The 25,536-nt window shown below is 40.2% G+C and overlaps 1 protein-coding gene and 1 non-coding gene across 2 annotated transcripts; one reads left to right on the top strand and one right to left on the bottom strand.

Annotated features, from left to right (window-relative positions):
• Positions 1 to 11,865: 11,865 nt before the first annotated feature.
• On the bottom strand, positions 11,866 to 11,937 carry Trnae-uuc. Its single transcript has one exon. It is a non-coding gene; the product is annotated as a tRNA-Glu (tRNA).
• Positions 11,938 to 16,032: 4,095 nt separating this feature from the next.
• On the top strand, positions 16,033 to 21,343 carry LOC115223551 (DNA-directed RNA polymerase III subunit RPC9). The gene is made up of 2 exons (XM_029794188.2): positions 16,033 to 16,170; positions 20,593 to 21,343. Exon 2 carries the CDS (start codon positions 20,679 to 20,681, stop codon positions 21,285 to 21,287), a length of 609 nt encoding a protein of 202 aa, XP_029650048.1. The 5' UTR covers positions 16,033 to 16,170; positions 20,593 to 20,678; the 3' UTR covers positions 21,288 to 21,343.
• Positions 21,344 to 25,536: the final 4,193 nt, after the last annotated feature.

Consider the following 25,536-nt stretch of genomic DNA (forward strand, 5'->3'; position numbering starts at 1 on the left):
TTAATTTATCGACCCTCAAAAATAGAAAGGCAAAGTCGACCTTAGTGGAATTGAACTGAAAACATTCAAATTCTGCCAGGATGGGCTACAGCGAATATTCTGCTCAATATCACAGATGTGCTTGTCAGTTGCATGACCTTAACCATTTGAGCATGTCCTTTGGTGGCTGACAATATGTGCATCTCTGACTGCGAGCAGAAGTAGTGGGGGAGCATCATAGCCATGTGTTGAGAGGAATTCTTTGGCGTTTGAATAATTCACCTTTGGAAACATGAGTATTTTGTTCAACATTCTTAAACAACCCTTATTAAGGGACCTTTTGAGCAGTATGAAGAAAATTCTAACTGGGCCCCACCTGCAAGTTTATGCGCTGTTTATCTTGATATGAGGTCACCATGTCACATATATATGGTTGTGATGCATGTGCCTAGTGTACCCTTATCAGACAGGTAATCAAGATGGGTATACTGGGTTGGCCCAAAAGTAAGTTCACAGTTATCACATAGGCACATTAAGTTTCTTTTAAAACATTTTAATACATTTAAATTTCTATCTTACAAACTGAAAAGGGAGCTTGACAAAATTAACTGTAAACCTACTTTTGGACCACCCTGTATTTGGACCTCATGTCACTTTGAAAGCATGTACTGCTCTTTTACTCAATGATAATAATAGTTTCAAATTTTGGCACAAGGCCAGCAATTTCAGGGGAGGGGTTAAGTTGATTACATCGACCCCAGTGCTCAACTGGTACTTATTTTATCAACCCCAAAAGATGTAAAATATAGTTGAACTCAGAATGTAAAGTTGAACAAAAACCACTGAGCGTTTCATCCAGTGTGCTAACAATTCTGTCAGCTCACCGCCTTAATAATAATAATAATAATAATAATAATAATAGTTTAAAATTTTGGCACAAGGCCAGCAATTTCAGGGGAAGGGGTAAGTCGTTTTCACAACCCTTCTATCCTCATGCTCAACTGGTAAAGTCAACCTTGGTGGTATTTGAACTCATTTTGCCCAGCATGCATACAGTTCTGCCATCTTGTCACCTTAATAATAATAATAATCCTTTCTATTATAGACACAAGGCCTAAAATTTGTGAGGAGGGGATAAGTTGATAACATCAACCCCAGTGCATAACTGGTACTTATTTAATTGACCCCCAAAAGGACGAAAGGCAAAGTCAACCTTGGCAGAATTTGAACTCAGAACGCAGCGGTAGATGAAATACTGCATTTAGCCTTGAGTGCTAACGATTCTGCCAGCTCAATAATGATAATAATAATAAGAAGAAGAAGAAGAAAAGGAAGAATGTTTTCGTTACTAACCATTAAGGGTTCATAAAAGATACTGCCTGCCCTTCCCGGCCAAAGGTAAGTGGCAGGACAATCTTCATGATGGGCTTAGCCAATAGCCAAATCTGTCTTACATGTGACAGGAGGTGTTCAACATAATCATGATGATGATAATAATAATAATAATAATAATAATAATAATAATAATAATAGTAATAATTCCAGTACATACAGACCGAACCATCATTCCAGTACATACAGACCGAACCATCAAATGTAACGATTCTGTGGGACTTTCCAGTACATACAGACCGAACCATCAAAGCCAATAAACCGGATATTGTTGTGAAAGACCAAAACAATAAAGTTTGCTTATTGATCGACATGAGCATCCCCTGTGATCATAATATCTCGGGGAAAGAGTTTGACAAGCTCAGAAAATATAAAGACCTACTCATTGAAATTGAGAAAATGTGGCATCTCAAGGCGGTTACAATACCAGTGATCGTAGGAGCACTAGGAATGATCAAGAAGGGAACCGAAAATTACATGAGAATGATCCCTGGCTTACCATCCCTGCAAGAAGTGCAAAAGATTGTCTTAACTGGTACATCACACGTATTGAGAAGAGCATTGTCGATGTGAGAACTGTTGCTGCTCATGTATTTTAATTTAACTTAAAAAAAAAAAAATGAACAAACTAGTGAGTTTAGTTTAATGGCCTACCAATGTATACTATGAGTTTCTTTGCCCTAGGAGTCGGGAAGACACTTGGCAAGAAATGGAAGCAAATTTGAAAGAACAAAAAAAAAATAGTAATAAAAATACAATGTGGGGTTACATGAAAGGTGTGTAAAAAGTAAAAAAACAGTAACAATACAAAATAACAATGAATAATTCCTCAAAAGGAGACTTTCTATAGGTGCTCATGGAGACCCTACATAACCATGGTCACCCTGATCGCTAGGGAAAGGTGCCCTCTCCACAGTGTCCTCCTTCAGCCTACAGATGCATGTATAGTGTAGGTCCATCTATTCAGACCATTCTTGTAACATTCACCCACCCCTCAACAAAATTGCTGCGAGGCAACCCTTCCCTCTCTACCCTCACTTTCCTTTTCAAGTGAAACTTGAAAAATTTGATGAGGGTTTGGCCAAAGAGGAAAGGATCTGTCTTCAGCTCTTTCAGTCTGGTCCACCACACAACCTCTTCTGCTTAGGCCACCAGGCAAAGAAACACTGCCTGCCCTTCCCGGCCAAAGGTAAGTGGCAGGACGATCTTCATGATGGGCTTAGCCCATAGCCAAATCTGTCTTACATGTGACAGGAGGTGTTCAACATAAGAATGATAATAATAATAATATTGTTGTATTTAGGGATGGTCATGTTGCCAGTTTAGCCAATAAAAACACACGCACTATATATTTGGTGTTACTTTGCTTCAGCTTTATATATTTTTTACTCTAATCTTAATCTTATTTCGGCTAGAGTTCTTTCGTCACACTCCTGTGACCTCATCAGTGGTCCTTTGCTTTCTTCTTTCTTATTTGTGATTAATGTAAAAAATAAATAACACTGAAGCAAAGTAACACCAAATATATAGTGCGTGTGTTTTTATTGGTTAACTGGCAAAATGACCATTCCTAAATACAACAATATCTGTTTCAACACACGATTTCACAAAACAAATATATAAACATAATAATAATTATTATTTCTTTACTACCCACAAGGGGCTAAACACAGAGGGGACAAACAAAGATATACAAACGGATTAAGTCGATTATATCGACCCCAGTGTGTAACTGGTACTTAATTTATCGACCCCGAAAGGATGAAAGGCCTGAAATTTGTAAGGAGGGGACTATTTGATTACATTGACCCCAGTGTTTCACTGGTACTTAATTTATCGACCCTGAAAGGATGAGGGGCCAAGTCCACCCTGACAATATTTGAAATCAGAACATAGTGACTGGTGCAATACTGCCAAGCACTTCATCCGGTATTCTAAAATAACGATAATAATAATAATAGTAGTAATCTATTAATTATTGGCAGAAGGCTTGGAATTTGGTCGGGGTGGAAGATAGGGGATTACATCGACCCTGAAAGGATGAAAGTAGTAGTGGTGGTGTTATTGGTAGTGGTAGTGGTAGTAGTAGTAGTGGTGGTGGTGGTGGTGGTGGTAGTAGTAGTAGTGGTGGTGGTGGTGGTGGTGGTGGTGGTGGTGGTGGTATAGTAGTAGTAGTAGTGGTGGTGGTGGTGGTGGTGGTAGTAGTAGTAGTGGTGGTGGTGGTGGTGGTCTATTTATTGAAGCTTTGTGATTGGAAATCAAAGAAATCACTGATTGGCAAATATAAATTTATTAATGAATCACTTCAAATGCAACGTCCCTCACTTTGATCTCCAATAATGTATCACCACTAAATAACAAACACAATACAACGTGGTACATCACACAGATATTGCAGGTCCAGCGAAGAAGAGTGTGATATCCGTCTGTCTATGAGTCTCTCTCTCTCTCTCTCTCTCTCTTTCTCTCTCTCTCTCTCTCCCTCTCACACACAACAACATATATATATATATAGGAAAGAATGATGGCTTTGTTACCACCTGAGAATCCATTTCCGAGATATGGCCTGTATCCAAATAATATATTTTAAATTCTTTCTTGGTCAGACTTGGTGGATTTTAATTGCTCTTCACCAAAATTGGTCAAATGCAAACCTTGGAATGCCTCAACTGCCATTAATAGATCTTTATGCCAGCAGCAGCTGCAATAATAATAATGATAATAATAACAACAACGATAATAATAATAATAATAATAATAATAATAATAATAATCCTTTCTACTATACAAACGAAGTCTGAAATTGTGGCGGAGGGGGCTAGTCAATTACATCGTCCCCAGTATTTTACTGGTACTTAATTTATCAATCACAAAAGGTTTTTAGGGTTTTTTCAATCAAGGCCATGCTGCCAACAAAAAAGCACGCGGAGTTCTGTTTTTGATTCGACGGTCATTCGGAATGCTCACAGCCGCTATATTCCTACTGCTCTATGTCACGCAGGTGAGACCCATATTGGAGTATGGGATTCAAGCCTCTTCTCCTTATCTCCTCAAAGACATACAGCATCTCGAAAAAGTCCAGAAGCTGGCTACCCGCATGGTTCTTGGTCTCAAGCATTTGTCTTATGAAAAAAGGCTGAAGACACTCGACCTTTATTCTCTAGAAAAACGCAGCCGCCATGGTGACATCATAAGCGGTAAGTGTAACCTCTCGAAAGAGCTGTTCTTCACTCCTGCTCCAGAGCGTTGGCTGCGGGGTCACTCCGAAAAGCTCTATCTGCGATGATTTCATCTCAATTGAAAGAGAGGGGCTTTCTCCGTCCGGGTTGCGGATCTGTGGAATAAGCTACCGGACGAGATAGTGAAGATGCCAACGACCGCTCAGTTCAAAGTCTCCCTTGACCACAAGTGGCCTGAACTCTTTACATGAACACCACCCTGTACATAACTCCATGTTCCACTACATGGCCTTGCTTTTTGCTTTTTGAGCCAAATAATTAACTAACTAACTAACTAACAAAAGGATGAAAGGCAAAGTTGACCTTGGTGGAATTTGAACTCAGAACGTAGTGGCAGGCGGAATACCATTATACATTTTGCTTGGTGTGAAAACGATTCTGCTTGCTTACCACCTTAATAATAATAATAATAATAATAATAATAATAATAATAATAATAGTAGTAGTAATAATGATTTCATTTATTTGCCACCAATGCAAAGGATGAAGTGGACAATACAAAACATCATCATCATCATCATCATCATCGTTTAACATCCGCTTTCCATGCCAGCATGGGTTGGACGATTTTGACTGAGGGCTGGCGAACCAGACGGCCGCACCAGGCTCCAATCTTTATTTGGCAGAGTTTCTACAGCTGGATGCCCTTCCTAACGCCAACCACTCCGTGTAAGTATGCATGGTATAGTGTGAAAAAGGGAAAATTATATAATATATAAAGGTTAACAAAAAGAAAAAAAGGGATTAGCCCTAGAGGTCTTCCTGTATCAGGAGAACTACATCAATAATGATAGTAATAATTTTAAATTTTGGCACAAGGCCTGTAATTTCGAGGGAGGAAGTAAGTTGACGATATTGACCCCAGTGTTCTGCTGGTACTTATTTTATTGACCCAAAAGGATGAAAGGTATAAAGTGATTGATGATGATGATGTGGTATATAATTTTTTGTGCAGGGGTTCCTTGAGAAATGTAATTTATTTTAAGGGTTACGTAAGGGTAAAAAGGTTGAGAAACATTGGTAGAGATGAATGAAAGGTCCCTAAGTATTTTGTCCAGCCTGCTAACCATTCTGTCAGCTCACTGCCTTATGATAACAATAACAGCGATAACAGTAAAGGTTGTCCCTGCTGTTATTGGAGCATTGGGTTCCGTACCTATTTCTTTACTACCCACAAGGGGCTAAACACAGAGGGGACAAACAAGGGCAGACAAAGGGATTATGTCGGCAGACGAAATACCTATTTCTTTTCTACCCACAAGGGGCTAAACACAGAGAGGACAAACAAGGACAGACAAAGGGATTATGTCGGCAGACGAAATACCTCTTTCTTTACTACCCACAAGGGGCTAAACACAGAGGGGACAAACAAGGACGGACCAAAGGGATTAGTCGCAGACGAAATACCTATTTCTTTTCTACCCACACAATGGGCTACTACACACACAGGGGGGAGGACAAACAGGACAACAGACAAAGGGATTATGTCGGCAGACGAAATACCTATTTCTTTCTACATACAAGGGGCTAAACACAGAGGGGACAAACAAAGACAGACAAAGGGATTATGTTGGCAGACGAAATACCTATTTCTTTACTACCCACAAGGGCTAAACACAGAGGGGACAAAGAAGGACAGACTAAGGGATTATGTCGGCAGACGAAATACCTATTTCTTTACTACCCACAAGGGGCTAAACACAGAGGGGACAAACAGGGACAGACAAACGGATTAAGTCGATTATATCAACCCCAGTGCGTAACTGGTACTTATTTAATCGACCCCGAAAGGATGAAAGAAAAAGTCGACCTCGGCGGAATTTGAACTCAGAACATAATGGCAGACGAAATACCTATTTCTTTATTACCCACAAGGGGCTAAACACAGAGAGGACAAACAAACGGATTAAGTCGATTATATCGACCTCAGTGCGTAACTGGTACTTATTTAATCAACCTCGAAAGGATGAAAGGCAAAGTCGACCTCGGCGGAATTTGAACTCAGAACATAATGGCAGACGAAATACCTATTTCTTTACTACCCACAAGGGGCTAAACACAGAGAGGACAAACGGATTAAGTCGATTATATCGACCCCAGTGCGTAACTGGTACTTATTTAATCGACCCCGAAAGGATGAAAGGCAAAGTCGACCTCGGTGGAATTTGAACTCAGAACGTAGCGGCAGACGAAATACTGCTAAGCATTTCGCCCGGCATGCTAACGATTCTGCCGGCTTGCCACCTTGGGTTCAGTACCACCCAACCTGAAGAAAGATCTTGAACTTTAGAAATACCCTACAATCTAGGTGTATTGCAGAAATCAGCATTACTTGGAACTGCATGCATATTGCATAAAGTAGTGTCTGTCTGAGGTCCTTGCTGTGACTTGACAAACAGTACAAAACCCTGGTAGACACTATATCTTCAATCAACATCACAATATTGGATACTGTGTGATGTCTTAAAAAATAATAATAATGATGGCTTCAAATTTTGGCACAAGGCCAGTAATTTTGGGGGAGGGATGCTGCCTTCGTTAATGATGATAATATTAATTAGAAGTAGCAGTAGTGGTGGTGTTGGTGATAGTGGCAGTAGGTGTGACATAGATTGTTGGACTAGTAGTAGTAGCAGTAGTATTTAACAGTTGTGGCTGTAGTATTTTTATTAGTTGTACAAAAGCTCAGTGGTTTTCACAGTGACCCCTGTGGGTTATTTCATGGTCATAAATACATTACAATATTATATTTATACTGATCGTGGTGAGCTGGCAAAACGAGTAGCACACCAGGCAAAATATACACTGGTATTTCATCCATCTTTACGTTCTGAGTTCAAATTCCGCTGAGGTCAACTTTGCCCTTCATCCTTTCTGGAGTTGATAAAATAAGTACCATTTGAACTCTGGTGTCAATGGGGTCGACTTACCCACCACCTTGGAACTTGCTGGCCTTGTACCAAAATTTGAAACCAATATTATAAGACACTTCTCCTTTCCATATCTCTACATCAGTATTTACTCAACCACTGTGCCATTCTATAAGATTCAGAAGACTGCGAGATGGCAGAAACATTAGCCCGCCAGGCAAAATACTTAGCGGCATTTCATCTACCACTACGTTCTAAGTTCAAATTTCGCCAAGGTCGACTTTGCCTTTCATCCTTTCGGGGTCGATTAAATAAGTACCTATTTCTTTATTACCCACAAGGGGCTAAACACAGAGGGGACAAACAAGGACAGACATAGGTATTAAGACGATTACATCGACCCCAGTGCGTAAGTGGTACTTAATTTATCGACCCCGAAAGGATGAAAGGCAAAGTCGACCTCGGCAGAATTTGAACTCACAACGTAACGCAGACGAAATACCGCTAAGCATTTTGCCCGGCGTGCTAACGTTTCTGCCAGCTCGCCAATTAAATAAGTACCAGTTCCGCACTGGGGTCGATATAATCGACTTAATCCATTTTTCTGTCTCTTTTTGTCCCCTCTGTATGTAGCCGCTTGTGGGCAGTAAGAAATAAAAAAACATTAGTACACTGGGTAAAATGCTTAGTAGTATTTCGTCTGTCTTTATTTTCTGAGTTCAAGTTCTGCTGGGGTCGACTTTGCCTTTCATCCTTTCAGAGTCGATAAATTAAGTACCAGTTGCATACTGGAGTTGATGTAATTGGCTGGTCCACTCACCCAAAATTTCGGGCCTTGTTCCTGGAGCAAAAAATATTCTATAAGATTCAGGTGAAATCTACAGTGGAATACAGCTCTCTTGTCCATCATGGTGCTGTTGCTGTTGAGCGAAGCGGTCTTCGTCCCAGAGCTCGCAGTGGGAGAAGTCCAAATTGTGGTCCTTTGCTATTCGTAAGACCTGCAGAAGAGAAAGCAGGTCAACCCCCGACACCGAGAGCATCGACGGATGGATGAATGCGCATCCAGGCTCAGCGGTTGCATAGGAAGTCGGGGGACAAGAAACAGGAAGAAAGAGTGAGAGAAAGTTGGGGCGAAAGAGTACAACAGGGGTCGCCACCACCCCCTGCCGGAGCCTCGTGGAACTTCAGGTGTTTTCGCTCAATAACCACACTCAACGCCCGGTATGGGAATCGAAACCGTGATCCTCCAACCGCAAGTCCACTGCCCTAACCACTGGGCCATTGTGCCTCCACTGCTGTTGCTGCTGAATAAATTTGGTCGACCACTTCCAAAAAGAAATTCTATCCAACAAACGTATTGTCACCTTTCTCTCTGCCAATTTTACTGCTCCTCTCATAGTGGGGGTGGGCTGGGGGCACGTGGCTTAGTGGTTAAAGTATTTGGCTCATGATCATAAGATTGTGGTTTCAATTCCTGGATTGGGTGACACATGTTCTTAAGCAAAACACTTCATTTCATGTTGCTCAAGTTCACTCAGCAGGTAAAAATGCATAATCCGGTGACGGATCAGCGTCCCGTCCACATGGGGTCTATATATTTGTCACAGAGACTGGGAATCCAGCCCTATAAGTCTATGACTCAAAAAGGATCTTTAATCCTTTATTTTAATCCTTTCTACTGCTTCACGCAGCTGATTGAACATGTGCTGTCTCCACTCAAGCAAGCACTTACTCATCACTCAATTGTCTTTTCCTCACACATTCTGTGGCTCAGGCTTGAACTGGTCACTCCACCCGGTCCCAGTCATTTCTTCCAAGGACATTGACCGACCGCAATTCTCTCCCTCTTACTCTTTTACTTGTTTCAGTCATTTGACTGTGGCCATGCTGGAGCACCACCTTTAATCGAGCAAATCGACCCCGGGACTTATTCTTTTATAAGCCAGTACTTATTCTATCGGTCTCTTTTGCCGAACCGCTATGTAACGGGGACATAAACACACCAGCATCGGTTGTCAAGCAATGCTAGGGGCACAAACACAGATACACATACATATATACAACGGGCTTCTTTCAGTTTCCATCTACCAAATCCACTCACAAGGCTTTGGTCAGCCTGAGGCTATAGTAGAAGACACTTGCCCAAGGTGCCACACAGTGGGACTGAACCCGGAACCATGTGGTTGGTAAACAAGCTACTTACCACACAGCCACTCCTGCGCCTATTTTCACAACAGCCATTGACCAGCAACTATTACAGGGGAACATGAATCATGCTGATGTCACAAGTCTCAGAGGAGGTAGGCTCTTATAGACTCAGCCTCTCTTCCAGACCAGTCCATTGTCATAAAATATGACTTTACTCTGTTTAATAAACAACGTCAAGTGGAAAGTAGGTTTCTTAACTATAGGGAGACATGGCATTTCAGAAGATGTTGAGCTGTGGATCAGATGGATGCTACAATGGCCCAATGTGATAGTATATCTACCATTCGAGCATGGTTGATGCCAGTACCGCCTGACTGGCTCTCATGCCAGTAGTAAATAAAAAGCACCCACTATACTCTCAGAATGGTTGGCGATAGGAAGGGCATTCAGCTCTAGAAACATTGCCAGATCATATTGGAGCTTGGTACAGCCTTCTGGCTTGCCAGTCCTCAATCAAACCATCCAACCCATGGCAGCATGGAAAGCAGATGTTAAACGATGATAATGATGATGATGATATATATATATGTATATACAGTTGCAGCATGGAAGGAGTTTATAAACCATTTAAGAAACACACAAAACCGTTAGATTCACTTCAACATTTAAATTTAATTTGTCAAAATATTTTCATCGCTTTGAGACCGCGACCTGTTCACTGACAAAATTTCGTACTGCATCCCTGCAATTGTTTTCATTCCAGCACACGATCTCAGATCAAGTCGCTTGCTATGCAAGTACATCTCCCTATATATATATATATAATGGCTTATAGTTGTATGATGTATCTGGGAGTTTAAGATTAAAGATCAGAGATATGATTTGTTTGGAGCTAAGAGTCAGAGGTATGATCTACTTGGAAATAGGGTTAGAAGTATGTTATGTCTAGAGCTGTGTAACTTTAGATCACACCTAGTTGTTCAATTCATCACAGATGTTCCATATTTCTGTTCATTTAGAGATGATGAGGGGGCTTGAACAACCCTTATGCTGTTGCCAAAATTTAGCATCAGTGACGCCTCAAATAAAACCCACACAAGAGGAGTCAACAGTTCACCGTTGTACAAAACCAAAGAAATGTGCTGCAGAACTGGACATTGAAGGAGACTTCACATGGTTGTTTGAACAACTAAAAATAACAGCGCAGGAGTAGCTGTGTGGTAAGTAGCTTGCTAACCAACCACATGGTTCCAGGTTCAGTCCCACTGCGTGGCACCTTGGGCAAGTGTCTTCTGCTATAGCCCCGGGCTGACCAATGCCTTGTGAGTGGATTTGGTAGACGGAAACTGAAAGAAGCCTGTCGTATATATGTATATATATATGTGTGTGTGTGTGTTTGTGTGTCTGTGTTTGTCCCCCTAGCATTGCTTGACAACCAATGCTGGTGTGTTTACGTCCCCGTCACTTAGCGGTTCAGCAAAAAGAGACCGATAGAATAAGTACTGGGCTTACAAAGAATAAGTCCCGGGGTCGATTTGCTCGACTAAAGGCGGTGCTCCAGCATGGCCGCAGTCAAATGACTGAAACAAGTAAAAGAGTAAAGAGTAAAAGAGAGAATCATCTTCCACCCCACCATCTTAAAAAAACTCATTAAATAGCAATCCATGAAAGAAAACGTGTAGAAAATTGATAGGCTGGTCGGAGTTTGAGCATCTGTGATCATAGGGGTGTTTGATAGGGACTGACCTGGGGTTAAACAACAACTACATGTAGGAGAAGGAGTCAAAGGCTTGCAAGACATAGTCAAGAATTTACTTTGAAGAATATTCCAGTCGAACTGATCACATCACAGGAAATCAAATCAAAAGGTAAATAGAGGTGCAGGTGTGGTTGTGTGATAAGAAACTTGTTTTACAACCACATGGTCCTGGTTTCAGTCTCACTGTGGGGCATCTTGGGCAAATGTTTTCTACTATAGACTGAGGCCAATGAAAGCCTTGTGTATGGATTTGGTACACAGAAACTGAAAGAAGCCCGTTGGGTATATATACATATCATCATTATCATCATCATCATTTAACATCTGTTTTCTGCGCTAGCACGGGTTAGACGGTTCGACTGGGGTCTGGGAAGCCAGGGGCTGCACCAGGCTCCAGCCTGATCTGGCAGTGTTTCTACAGCTGGATGCCCTTCCTTACGCCAACCACTCTGTGAGTGTAGTAAAATATAAATAAACATTCCCATGCCGGGAATCGAACCTGGGCCGCCTGGGTGAAAGCCAGGAATCCTAACCACTAGACCACATGGGACTAAAGAATAAGTCCCGGGGTCAATTTGCTCGACTTAAGGCGGTGCTCCAGCATGGCTGCAGTCAAATGACTGAAACAAGCAAAAGAGTAAAAGAGTAAACGAGTAACCATGTGAAATCCCAGGCAGTTTTATTGACATCTTATATTTTGAGTTCAGATTCTACTAGGTGCTTTTTCCTCCTTCTAGAATCAATAAAACGTGTACCAAGTATATAAAGAGATCGATTTAATCCACTTATGCCCACCCCTACAAACTCCTGTGACTTTGTTCTGTTACAAACATAAGAAAACAATCTCCTTCTTCCACTCAGTTATTTTCTGTTAATTATATTCTGACTTCAAATTTGTTCATTATATTTTTTTCAGTCTCTGAGAGACTGGTTGTCAAGGAGTGGTGGGGGACTAACAAGGACACAGTGACACACACACATAGATACATAATTACATACATACATACATACATATATATACATATGTATATATATATATATATATATATATATATATGTATATATGTATATACATACACATGCATATATGTATGTATATATATGCATATATATGTGTGTATATATATATATATCATCATCATCATCATCATCATCATTTAGCGTCCGTTTTCCATGCTAGCATGGGTTGGACGGTTCAACTGGGGTCTGGGGAGCCCGAAGGCTGCACCAGGCCAGTCAGATCTGGCAGTGTTTCTACAGCTGGATGCCCTTCCTAACGCCAACCACTCCGAGAGTGTAGTGGGTGATTTTATGTGCCACCGACACAGGTGCCAGACGAGGCTGGCGAACGGCCACGCTCGGATGGTGTTTTTATGTGCCACCGACACAGGTATGTATATACATACACATGCATATATGTATGTATATATATGCATATATATGTGTGTATATATATATATATATATATATATATATATATATAAACTGTGTCTGTGTTTGTTCCCCACCACTCCTTGACAACCAGTCTCTCAGAGACTGAAAAAAATATAATGAACAAATTTGAAGTCAGAATATAATTAACAGAAAATAACTGAGTGGAAGAAGGAGATTGTTTTCTTATGTTTGTAACAGAACAAAGTCACAGGAGTTTGTAGGGGTGGGCATAAGTGGATTAAATCGATCTCTTTATATACTTGGTACACGTTTTATTGATTCTAGAAGGAGGAAAAAGCACCTAGTAGAATCTGAACTCAAAATATAAAATGTTTATAAAACTGCCTGGGATTTTGCAGGGTGACTCGTTTACTCTTTTACTCTTTTACTTGTTTCAGTCATTTGACTGCGGCCATGCTGGAGCACCGCCTTTAGTCGAGCAAATCGACCCCGGTACTTATTCTTTGTAAGCCCAGTACTTATTCTATCGGTCTCTTTTGCTGAACCGCTTAGTAACGGGGACATAAACACACCAGCATCGGTTGTCAAGCAATGCTAGGGGGACAAACACACACACACACAAACATATATATATATATATATACATATACACGACAGGCTTCTTTCAATTTCCGTCTACCAAATCCACTCACAAGACATCGGTCGGCCCGGGGCTATAGGAGAAGATACTTGCCCAAGATGCCACGCAGTGGGACTGAACCCGGAACCATGTGGTTGGTTAGCAAGCTACTTACCACACAACCACTCCTGTGCCTTTACCAATTTGCAAAAAGAAGGGGGGAAATACAATATGTCCGGAGAAGACCCTAAAATATGGTGAGTTGAGTATAAGATATGGCTTTGTTAGGAGAAAGTCATCTACCTGTGATACTATAAAGTTGCAGGTCACACACACACACACACATGCAAGCACACATGTACACATACACATATATATAGGTGAGGGAGGTGGTGAGCTGGCAGAAACATTAGCACGCCAGGCGAAATGCTTAGCGGTATTTCGTCTGTCGTTATGTTCTGAGTTCAAATTCCGCCGAGGTCGACTTACCTTTCATCCTCTCGGGGTCGATAAATAAAGTACCAGTTTTGCACTGGGGTCGATGTAATCGACTTAATCCCTTTGTCTGTCCTTGTTTGTCCCCTCAGTAAAGAAATATATATATATAGGTGAGGGTATGGCTGTGTGGTAAGAAATGTGCTTCCCAACCACATGGTTCTGGGTTCAGTCCCACTGTGTAGTACCTTGTGCAGGTTTCCTCTACTATAGCCTTAAGTTGACTAAAGCCTTGTGAGTCGATTTGGTAGATGGAAACTGAAAGAAGCCCACCATACATATATATAACAAGCTTCTTTCAGTTTCCATTTACCAAATTCACTCACAAGGCTTTAGTCAACCTGAGGCTATAGTAGAAGACAGTTGCCCAAGGTGTGTGCGTCTGTGTTTGTCCTCCATTACTGTTTGACATCTAATATTTGTATGTTTGTACCCCTGTAACTTGGCAGTTTAGAAAAAGAGATGGAGAGAAGAAATACCAAGCTTAAAAGAACAAAACCCATACTGGGGTCACTTCATTCAGCTAAAATTTTTCAAGGTGTTGCCTCAGCATGGCTGCAGTCTAATGATTGATGCAAGTAAGAAATAAACGATATATCTTTTTACAGAGATGATGCTTTAGTCATCTCTAGAGACAAGTGTGCAAATGGGCACAACGTAGACAGGGGCTAAGGAAGGACCTAATTCACACTTAGCACCCTTACTGTAGTTAACCTTTTAGATGTTATACTCAATTTGGGTACCTGTTCATACAGGTCCTACCACAAACCAAACAAAAGGTCTTCATATATTAACAAAGCCTCCTGCCACCCACATATTGAGTTTAAGAACTTGGTGAAATGTATCAGTAAGAGGGTTAGGAACCTGTCCTTGAATAAAGAGATTTTCAATGCTATGGCCCTCTTTTACAATGAGCTTTGGCAGCCAGTGTATTTAAGGACCACATCTCCTTTATGCTGGAACCTAACACCGTCAAAAGAAAGTACCACCATAAGGTCCTTTGGTTTGCCGCACCCTTTACACTCAACATCAAAACCTGTGTGGGAAGGATCTTCTTTAGATTAATTGACAAGTATTTCATGCAATTTCATAGAGACAGATGACTATTTAATAGACACAACTTAAGGGTTTCATTCAGCTGTGTGCTCAGTGTAAAAAAGGATTTTAGGGAAAGCTCTTAAACCCTGCACAAAGGCTGACTACTCATGTAATTTAACAGTGAGTGCCCAGTTGGCAGTTGATGCAATTCCAAGGCTGTGGTCTATGAGGGAGAAGTCATGCCTGTCAGTAACAGCAGCAACAACAACAACAACAGTAGCACCAACAATGTATCTGGCAGTAACAACAGCAACAGCAGTGATGGCAGCAGCAATAACAAGAGCCACACCAATAACTTAAGTCTATCTACATGAGAATATGTTGGATCAATGGGGGACCCTTTTAAGCTGCAACTAAACCACAAGTCCTCTTTTAAGATTCCAGAGTGGCGCAATGCTACAACTTTGGCAAATTACATATAGTGTGTCATAGAAGGAGATACACCATACAGCAGTGGTTCGCAAACTATGAGTCGCGACCCACAGATGGGTTGCGAACGGAATCTTAGTGGGTCGCAAAAAGTTATAAAATTACGCATTAGCTTTGATTAACTGCTGTCTATTAAGATACTCAGTAGAGTTAAGTGGGTCGTCATAAACTGGTGTGATAAATAGTGGGTCGCGACTCTAAAAAGTTTGGGAACCACTGCCATACAGGATTAAATGGAAGCTCCTAGAACAGCGTGAGCCATACGTCAATGGAAGCAGATGATGCAAATGTTGCTTTGCTCAAGAGGGCAATAACCCTAAAAAATTTCACTTGATCCAAAAGCCTTCTCAAAATTCAAAAAAAGTGAGATGTTTAGTTGATGCCTGCATGAGAGAAAATCTGTGTGGAAGACACGGGCTTCCCTTTATGCCGAGGAGTGAACAAAAAACATATATATAAACTGAGTTGTCTCCCTTACAAGTCCGCCAGATCCTCAAAAACTTCGGAGCACTGTCGTAAAAGTGACATTGCAAGTATAAGCATTTAAATAAACATTATTGAGTCCAATCCATTCGGTTCTTGTCATCTGTCGCTCACAATATTTTGTTTCAAGCGTAAATCCTCAGGAAAAATCAACAAACTTGTATCGTGTTAAATAGTTTTACCACACACCGTAAAGTAGTCTAACCCGTTACCAAAGACAGCAAAATGCAAAGCGACCGAAATGTCAACAGAATCTCGTGTTTCGTAAGTGATTCGGCCTTGCTTTTGACTTTATTCTCTCTTATTTTATTCAGATCTTCAAACATTTCTGAAATGGTTATCTCACTCTCTCTCTCTTCTTTTTTTTTTATTTTTTCGTTTTTTTTTTAAAAATTTCAGTTGGTCTTTTTTCGAAAATACCTTAATTGCCAAACTCGAGCACTCACCTGTCGTCGCAGCAACACAATTATTTATTACACACAAATATACATGGACACACGGACACACATATACACATGCACCGCAGTCTCTCCTCCTCCCCCTTATAATGTATAAAGTGTGAACAGGAGAGATTCCATTGAGTAAACCCGCTTTATTGCAGAATTCTTCAATTGCTTCGTGTCCCACCCTTTCGTTACTAACCCAGCTGAAACCACCTCTGGCTCTTTAGTCCAAATGTCTTGTTTTCATAAGTTCTGAATTAAAATCTTACACCAAACCTTGGTCACAATTTATGTTCCTAACACTAGATTAATGATAACTTGGTTATTTTTACTAAATTCTTTGTTATATTTAAAATAATTGAGAGAAACACAGAACGTCTCAAAATAAATACGGTAACGAAAGGGTTAAGGAACACGATCGGCCCCGGGTTGCCGATATCCGTGGACGAGCTTCATAAAGCGCACTCGAAGCTTCCTACACGAATTGAATTGATATATACCTATGAGTAGTCTAAGAAGTGGATTCAGAGGATCGTGTCGCTCTCACAGAAAGGACCTTTTAGGGACCCTGCTATCAGTCGACGAAGAAGTGTATTTGTACAGTGAGGGTAAGCATGATGTTCTGGTTATCGGATGAGCGAAGTTTATTGGCATTAATTTGTGAATATACAATTGGGGTACTACTAGCGAACAGTGGTCCCGGTGCGCGCATCCGCGCTAGCTAGTCGTAAGTAGTCGATCCTACAACGACTTTTTAACCCAAACCCTAACCCTAATTTTTTTTTACCCTAATCCTAACCTTAGTTTGTTTATAAAAAATAATTTATTTACTTAATTTACTTTGCGTTTTATATACTTTGTTCGAAAAATATTATTTAATTTTCTTTGATATGTATTCAGCCTTAAAATACAAACAGGCGCAAGTCGTTGTAGGATCGACTACTTACGACTAGATTGCGCGAGTGCGCGCACCGGGACCACTGTTCGCTAGTAGTACCAGAGGTGGATACATATTTAACGTGACTTTCATACAATTACAGCAGTTTCGCAATCTTTCCCATGTGGTATTAATTTCAGTATGGAAGAAATTCTGCATAGGTCCAGTCTCCACGACTAGTACCTCCACCTCTCATACTTCTTGACTTTATAAGTTGTTACACACACACACACACAGGTATATTATTAATTCTGTATTAGATCGTCAACTCATTCAATTGAAAGGGTATTATCGTTAAACAATTTGTCGCTTACTGACATCGAGAGAGTATGAAATTATTAAGGAACGAAGCAAACTAAGGGCGACTGTGATAATATCGTTATTGCGGTTGAATTCATTAAATATATTAATTACATCGCTAATTAACGTGAACAATGCGAATTAGTTATAAGCCACGTGTCTCCAATGTTTGTCAAACGGAATTCTAAATAATAAATGTGCACGGATACCACGATGGTAGTATTTTGCCATTCCCGCTCGTCTTCTGTGTAAATAGTTAAAGTTTAGATACAGTTTGTTTTGTTGTTAAATTTTGATTTTCTTTGTTGCATTGTCAACATTTTTGGTCTCAAAAACTTTCACCTTTTCATCTGGAAAACATCTGGTAAGGTAAATTCTTTGATTTCCACGTGACCCGGGAAACGAGGTAACACCTTGAATTTTGTGTGGTTATGGTTAAATAGAACCTCTGTATGTATACCTGTGGTTTTTTGAACAAGCCCCACCTAGGACAAAACCCCTAGAAAAACTTTAAAAACTCTAGAAAAAAACCTCGGATCTTTTCGGTTTGAACAGCAGTTTTTTCTAGCGGTGTCATATGAAATTGTCACCCATAATTATGACCCTATTATCGATCTATTGCATTTCAATCTGTTTTAGGGTTAGGGGTTGGGGAAGGTTATCTTTTTTTCTTCACAAATGTAAATAAACCCAATCTGTTTCTTAAACGAGGGACATATTCATACGGTGCAGAATGTTTTCACCTTAAATAGACGTCATTGATTGGTTGAAATTGCAGAAATTGAAGAAAAAAAACAACGAATATCTTACAAATCATAGAATTTTCTCAATAAAGCCAAGAGAAAAAGATGTTTTATAAACACATTCTACCAGTATACGAAGTTTAAAATTTTTTAGTTACGTGGAAATTATTTAAAAAAACTGCCGGTCAAACCGAAAAGATCCCAAATCTCTAGAAACAAAAACCTCCAAGAACGAAACCCCACTGGACAAAAAATTTTAAATTTAAAAATCAAGCAATTTAAAAATTAATTTTCATTCTTATTATTTGTAGTTTGTGAACATTTCAGCAGAGATGTAAAATATTACTTTTATTATATAATAACCCTAATCACAAAAATTAGCAAAATAAAAAGAATTCATACTGTATCTTTGAAAAATTAATACAAACACTATATTGAAAACGTTTTTCAGTGTTGAGGTTCATTTTACTTCAAGTGTGTGTGTTTCATTAATGTTTATGGATGTTTACCATTCAGCCCAGAATCCTCAAATAGAGAATCCCTGGAATGTTTTTAAAATTTTCACTATACCAGGTGCGGCAGTGGCTGTTTGGTAAGTAGCTTGCTTACCAGCCACATGGTTCCGGGTTCAGTCCCACTGCGTAGCACCTTGGGCAAGTGTCTTCTGCTATAGCCCTGGGTCGACCAAAGCCTTTGTGAGTCGATTTCGTAGGCGGAAACTGAAAGAAGCCCGTCGTATTTATGTATATATATATATATGTGTGTGTGTGTGTATATGTTTGTGTGTCTGTTTGTCCCCTCAACATCGCTTGACAACCGATGCTGGTGTGTTTACGTCCCCGTAACTTAGCGGTTCAGCAAAAGAGACCGATAGAATAAGTATTAGGCTTACAAAGAATAAGTCCTAGGGTTGATTTGCTCGACTAAAGGCAGTGCTCCAGCATGGCCGCAGTCAAGTGACTGAAACAAGTAAAAGAATAAAAAAAATATAAAGAATTGTGTAGTAAGAAGTTTGCTTCCCAACTTCATGAATCTGTGTTCAGTTCCCCATGACTTAGCGGTTCAGCAAAAGAGGTCTATAGAATAAGTACCAGGCTTTACAAGTAAAATAATAAATGCTAAGGTTGATAAGTTTGACTAAAATTCTTCAAGGCGGTGCCCCAGCATGGCCACAGTCTAATGACTGAAACAAGTAAAAGATAAAAAAAGATACCTCTGATTGAAATATATCTTGGAGGATGCAAATCAGTTTGCTTTGTTCTATTTTGATAAAATTATTATTCTGTCTAAATAATGTTTCTCTTTTATGTCTTTTACTTGAATCAGTCATTTGACTGTGGCCATGCTGGAGCACTGCCTTTAGTCAAGCAAATCAACCCCTGGACTTATTCTTTGTAAGCCTAGTACTTAGTCTATCGGTCTCTTTTGTCGAACCACTAAGTTACGGGGACGTAAACACACCAGCATCGGTTGTCAAGTGATATTGGGGGGACAAACACAGACACACAAACACACACACATATATACAACGGGCTTCTTTCAGTTTCTGTCTACCAAATCCACTCACAAGGCTTTGGTTGGCCCGGGGCTATAGTAGAAGACACTTGCCCAAGGTTCCACACAAGCTACTTACCACACAGCCACTCTCTTTTACTTGTTTCAGTTATTTGACTGTGGTCATGCTGGAGCACTGCTTTTAGTCGAGCAAATCGACCCCAGGACTTATTCTTTGTAAGCCTAGTACTTATTCTATCAGTCTCTTGCCGAACCACTAAGTTACGGGGACGTAAACACATCAGCATTGGTTGTGAAGGAATGTTGGGGGCACAAACATATACACACACACATATATATACATAAACATATATACAACGGGCTTCTTTCAGTTTCTGTCTACCAAATCCACTCACAAGGCTTTGGTTGGCCCGGGGCTATAGTAGAAGACACTTGCCCAAGGTGCCACGCAAGCTACTTACCACACAGCCACTCCTGCACCTATTATTTTTCCATTAAGTTTTTCTGTTCTTTGGATTAGGGGGGGTTTACACACCTGATGCTTAAAGTGTACATATCCTTTCATAGCCATAAACAAATTAAGATGTTGGACATGTGACCAAATGGTAATAATACCAGCCTCACCATCACAATCATTGTATTGTACTCTTCAACTCAATGGTTGCTCTTATTTTTGGCTTTTTAGGAAGTTTTTTTAATGTAATTTTCATGTAATTTTTATTTTATAATATTTTATTTTATTTTGCAGATTCTCTTCCTGTTTGTTTTAATTACCTGGGGATATGTTATCAATGCTGGACCTTATTTAACGAACGTTGATGAGATGAATTAATTATGGAACTTCTGAATGAAAGCTCAGCATTGCTCAGTAACTACGAAGTCTACACTTTATTATTGGACATCCAAGCTGGCCGAAATGGTCAGAGCAAGCCCACCAAGAATCAGACTAGTTTGGCTACGGTAACGTATGAAACGGTTAAATATTTAGAAGGTACCAGCTGTAAGCATTTGAATGCACCGGCTGTGAAGGAATTCATTCGGCATTTGGCACCATTCCATTTGACAAAGGCCGAGAAACTGCAGCTGTTGAATCAGCGTCCGACAACGGCCGTGGAGATCCAGTTGTTGATAGAGGAGAGCGAAGAACGGTTGACTGAAACTCAGGTGTATCAGCTTCTTGATGTGGTGTCCAAATACCTTCCAGATGGTTCGTTAGACCTGTCTGAGGAGAGTGATGACAAAATTGTGTACGGAGATGAAGGGGAAGAGGAGGATGAGCAACAACAGGAGAAGAACGAAGAGTCGGAAGAGAGAATTGTGAAAATGGAACAAGATGAGAACAATGTGTCTGTGGAGGGACAAGAGGAGGTTGAAGAAGCTGAAGAGGAAGGTGGGTCCCTCGTTATGGACGTAACCTCGCCTGTAAATGAGGATTCTTCCTGATGTCTTCAACCACTCTAATGTATTAATGTAAAATAAGATATTTTTGGATTATTTTATGTCTTTCTTTGTTTTTATTTATTTCATGGAACTATTCTAACATCCATTGGAGTTTTGAAAAATGAAAAAAAAAATCACTGGAAATAGAATCTTATAAGCGCAGGAGTGGCTGTGTGGTAAGTAGCTTGCTAACCAACCACATGGTTCCGGGTTCAGTCCCACTGCATGGCATCTTGGGCAAGTGTCTTCTGCTATAGCCCCTGGCCGACCAATGCCTTGTGAGTGGATTTGGTAGACGGAAACTGAAAGAAGCCTGTCGTATATATGTATATATATATATATATGTGTGTGTGTTTGTGTGTCTGTGTTTGTCCCCCTAGCATTGCTTGACAACCGATGCTGGTGTGTTTACGTCCCCCGTCACTTAGCGGTTCGGCAAAAGAGACCGATAGAATACGTACTGGGCTTACAAAGAATAAGTCCCGGGGTCGATTTGCTCAACTAAAGGCGGTGCTCCAGCATGGCCGCAGTTAAATGACTGAAACAAGTAAAAGAGAGTAAAGAGAGTCATTTCAAATGTATTTCATTGAAAGATGAAGTAAAATGTGTCTGGAGATGTGTGTGTGTGTGTGTGTAAAACAACAATGTGTATGAGAGATCAATTTTTATTGGTTTGGCCTAGGATGAGGGTGGTGGTTGTGTGGTGTTGATGCTCCAGCTAGGTTAATGTTTCTGTTGAATTGTCGGAAAGAAAACTCGAGACATAGGGTGTTCCAGAGGGATGACATTGTGTGGAAGAAGGACTTGGTATAGTGAGGAGTGTTAGAGCGGTACAAGTGACCGTTGTAGTAATGGTCAAAACAGTTGAGAGAGAAGACACAGCTTGACTGTAGAGCAAAGGCTGGAGTGTTAGGGAATAATTCCATGGCAACCATATGGATGATGGGTCTGGGGTTTCACGACAACACTGTCCTAGATGCAGGAGCAGTACTCCATTGTGGTTCTCACCTGAGCTTTGCAGTGGGTTAGCATTTGTTAGGCGCTGAAACATTTTCTGGCTTTGATGAGTAAGACCAATCTTTACTCGGTTGAGGCTGTGTGCTCACCAGAGAGATCCTTCACTGAATGGTGAGACACAGTCTTTGGGCTACTTGATATTTATAGCAGAGTGAGTAAGCCATAAGACTATCAACTGTAATTTGTTACAATATTTGTCCATAGGCATAGGAGTGGCTGTGTGGTAAGTAGCTTGCTTACGAACCACATGGTTCCGGGTTCAGTCCCACTGCGTGGCACCTTGGGCAAGTGTCTTCTATATAGCCTCGGGCCGACCAAAGCCTTGTGAGTGGATTTGGTAGATGGAAACTGAAAGAAGCCCATCGTATATATGTTTGACAACCGATGCTGGTGTGTTTATGTCCCCGTTACTTAGCGGTTCGGCAAAAGATACCGATAGAATACGTACTGGGCTTACAAAGAATAAGTCCTGGGGTCGATTTGCTCGACTAAAGGTGGTGCTCCAGCATGGCCACAGTCAACTGACTGAAACAAGTAAAAGAGTAAAGAGTAACTAAAATTACATTCAAATGGTTTGAAATGAAACTAGTAACCCATGAGCATTGAAACTACTCTCAAATATAATAAACATAAAAGCAGGAGTGGCTGTGTGGTAAGTAGCTTGCTTACCAACCACATGGTTCCGGGTTCAGTCCCACTGCGTGGCATCTTGGGAAAGTGTCTTCTGCTATAGCCCCGGGCTGACCAATGCCTTGTGAGTGGATTTGGTAGACGGAAACTGAAAGAAGCCTGTCGTATATATGTGTGTGTGTCTGTGTTTGTCCCTCTAGCATTGCTTGACAACCGATGCTGGTGTGTGTACGTCCCCGTCACTTAGCAGTTCGGCAAAAGAGACCGATAGAATAAGTACTGGGCTTACAAAGAATAAGTCTCGGGGTCGATTTGCTCGACTAAAGGCGGTGCTCCAGCATGGCCGCAGTCAAATGACTGAAACAAGTAAAAGAGTAAAAGAGAGTATATTAAGTGAAAGAAAAAAAAAAAAAGGTAACGTTACCTTCTTGAATCATGCTGACTCATAAGGGGCCAGTTTCCTAGTTACACGATGTAAATATTCCCAAACTGGGTGGGATGCCGTTCCGTCACAGGACTACTCATTTTTTGCCAGCTGAGTAGACTGGAACAACATGAAATGAAGTGCTCAAGACCACAGCATGTCACCCGGTCCAGGAATTGAAACCACAATCTTACAATCATGCATTCACATTGATTTGAGTTAATCATGCTTTACCACAAAAATAAGCATGATTCATGATTCATTCAAATCAATGTGATTTCAGTAATGTAATTGCTCATGTTCCAGAGGGATGACACATTGTGTGGAAGAAGGACTTGGTATAGTGAGTGAGGAGTCTTAGAGTGGTACAAGTGGCCGTTGTAGTAATGGTCAAAACAGTTGAGAGAGAAGACACAGCCTGACTGTAGAGCAAAGGCTGGAGTGTTAGGGAACAATTCCATGGCAACCATATGGATGATTGGTCTGGGGGTCACGACAACACATATGGCACCATGACATTGTAGGGTAGGTGTGAGAGGCAAGATCTAGGCAATTTGAACATAAAACAAGTAGAAAATTTTGGGCCAGAAGTGGCTGTTTAACCCTTTTGTTACCAATCCGGCTGAAACCGCCTCTGGCTCTGTTGTACAAATGTCTTGCTTTCATAAATTTTGAATTAAAATCTTCCACCAAAACTTAGTCACAATTTATGTTCCTAACACTAGATTAATGATAACTAAATTATTTTACTAAATTCTTAGTTATATTTAAAATTAATTGAAAGGAACACAGCATCTCAACAGAAATATGGTAACAAAAGGGTTAAATGCTAAAGGAACAAATTTCTCTTGTACAATTTGTAACAATTATTATGTTAAAGTTATTGGCAATATTGAAATATTTCGAGATTTAACAATTGAATATTATTAAATGTTTTAAATATTATCATATTTAAAATAATATACACAAAGTGTGTTTATCAGTTAAAAAAGATGAATGAATATTTTTGAGTAGAAACCCAAATTAATTGTTACAAGGGAGAGCTTTTGAATTGATCTCAGTATGTTAGGTTTCCATTTTGATGAGGTTTAAATAAACTCCAGGAGGATATTAATCATGGAATGTACAACAAAACTAGGTGAGGAGTCTGTAACCATCTGTACATTAAGGAAAATTTATTATTCTGGAATATATTTTTGTTGCTTTAACCCTTTCGTTACTGTATTTATTTTGAGATGTTCTGTGTTTCTTTCAATTACTTTAAATATAACGAAGAATTTAGTAAAATAACTTAGTTATCGTTCAGCTAGTTTTAGGAACATAAATTGTGACTAAGGTTTGGTGGAAGATTTTAATTCAAAACTTATGAAAACAAGACACATGTACTAAAGAACCAGAGCCGGTTTCAGCTGGGTTAGTATTGTAAGGGTTAATTTTAAGTATTGTCGTGGTACAATAGTTGAGAAAAGGAGACCCACACCACAAACTGCTTAACCCTTTTGTTACCAACCCGGCTGAAACCAGCTCTGGCTCTGAATACAAATGTCTTGTTTTCATAAGTTTTGAATTAAAATCTCCCACCAAACCTTAGTCACAATTTATGTTCCTAAAACTATCTGAATGATAACTAAGTTATTTTACTAAATTCTCCGTTATATTTAAAGTAATTAAAAGAAATGCAGAGCATCTCAAAATAAATACGGTAATGAAAGGGTTAAAGTTTTCATCTCCCAAATCCACTTACATGGTTTCATTCAGTTTAAGGTTTATAGAAGACACATGCCCAATGTGTCAGTCAGTGGGATTGAACCTGAAACCATGTGGTTGAGAAGCAAATTTCTCAACCATGTAGCCATGTTTGTGCTTATGTGATTAATTTATCAATTTATGAAATCCTTCCAAGTGCTTGATTATTTTTATTAGAAATATAAGCATAGGCACAGGAGTGGCTGTGTGGTAAGTATCTTGCTAACCAACCACATGGTTCTGGGTTCAGTCCCACTGTGTGGCATCTTGGGCAAGTGTCTTCTGCTATAGCCCCGGGCCAACCAATGTCTTGTGAGTGGATTTGGTAGACGGAAACTGAAAGAAGCCTGTCGTATATATGTATATATAAGTGTGTCTGTGTTTGTCCCCCTAGCATTGCTTGACAACCGATGCTGGAGTGTTTACGTCCCTGTC

Source organism: Octopus sinensis, linkage group LG23 (genome assembly GCF_006345805.1).
Source record: "Octopus sinensis linkage group LG23, ASM634580v1, whole genome shotgun sequence".
In the NCBI taxonomy this organism is placed as follows: Eukaryota; Metazoa; Mollusca; class Cephalopoda; order Octopoda; family Octopodidae; genus Octopus; species Octopus sinensis.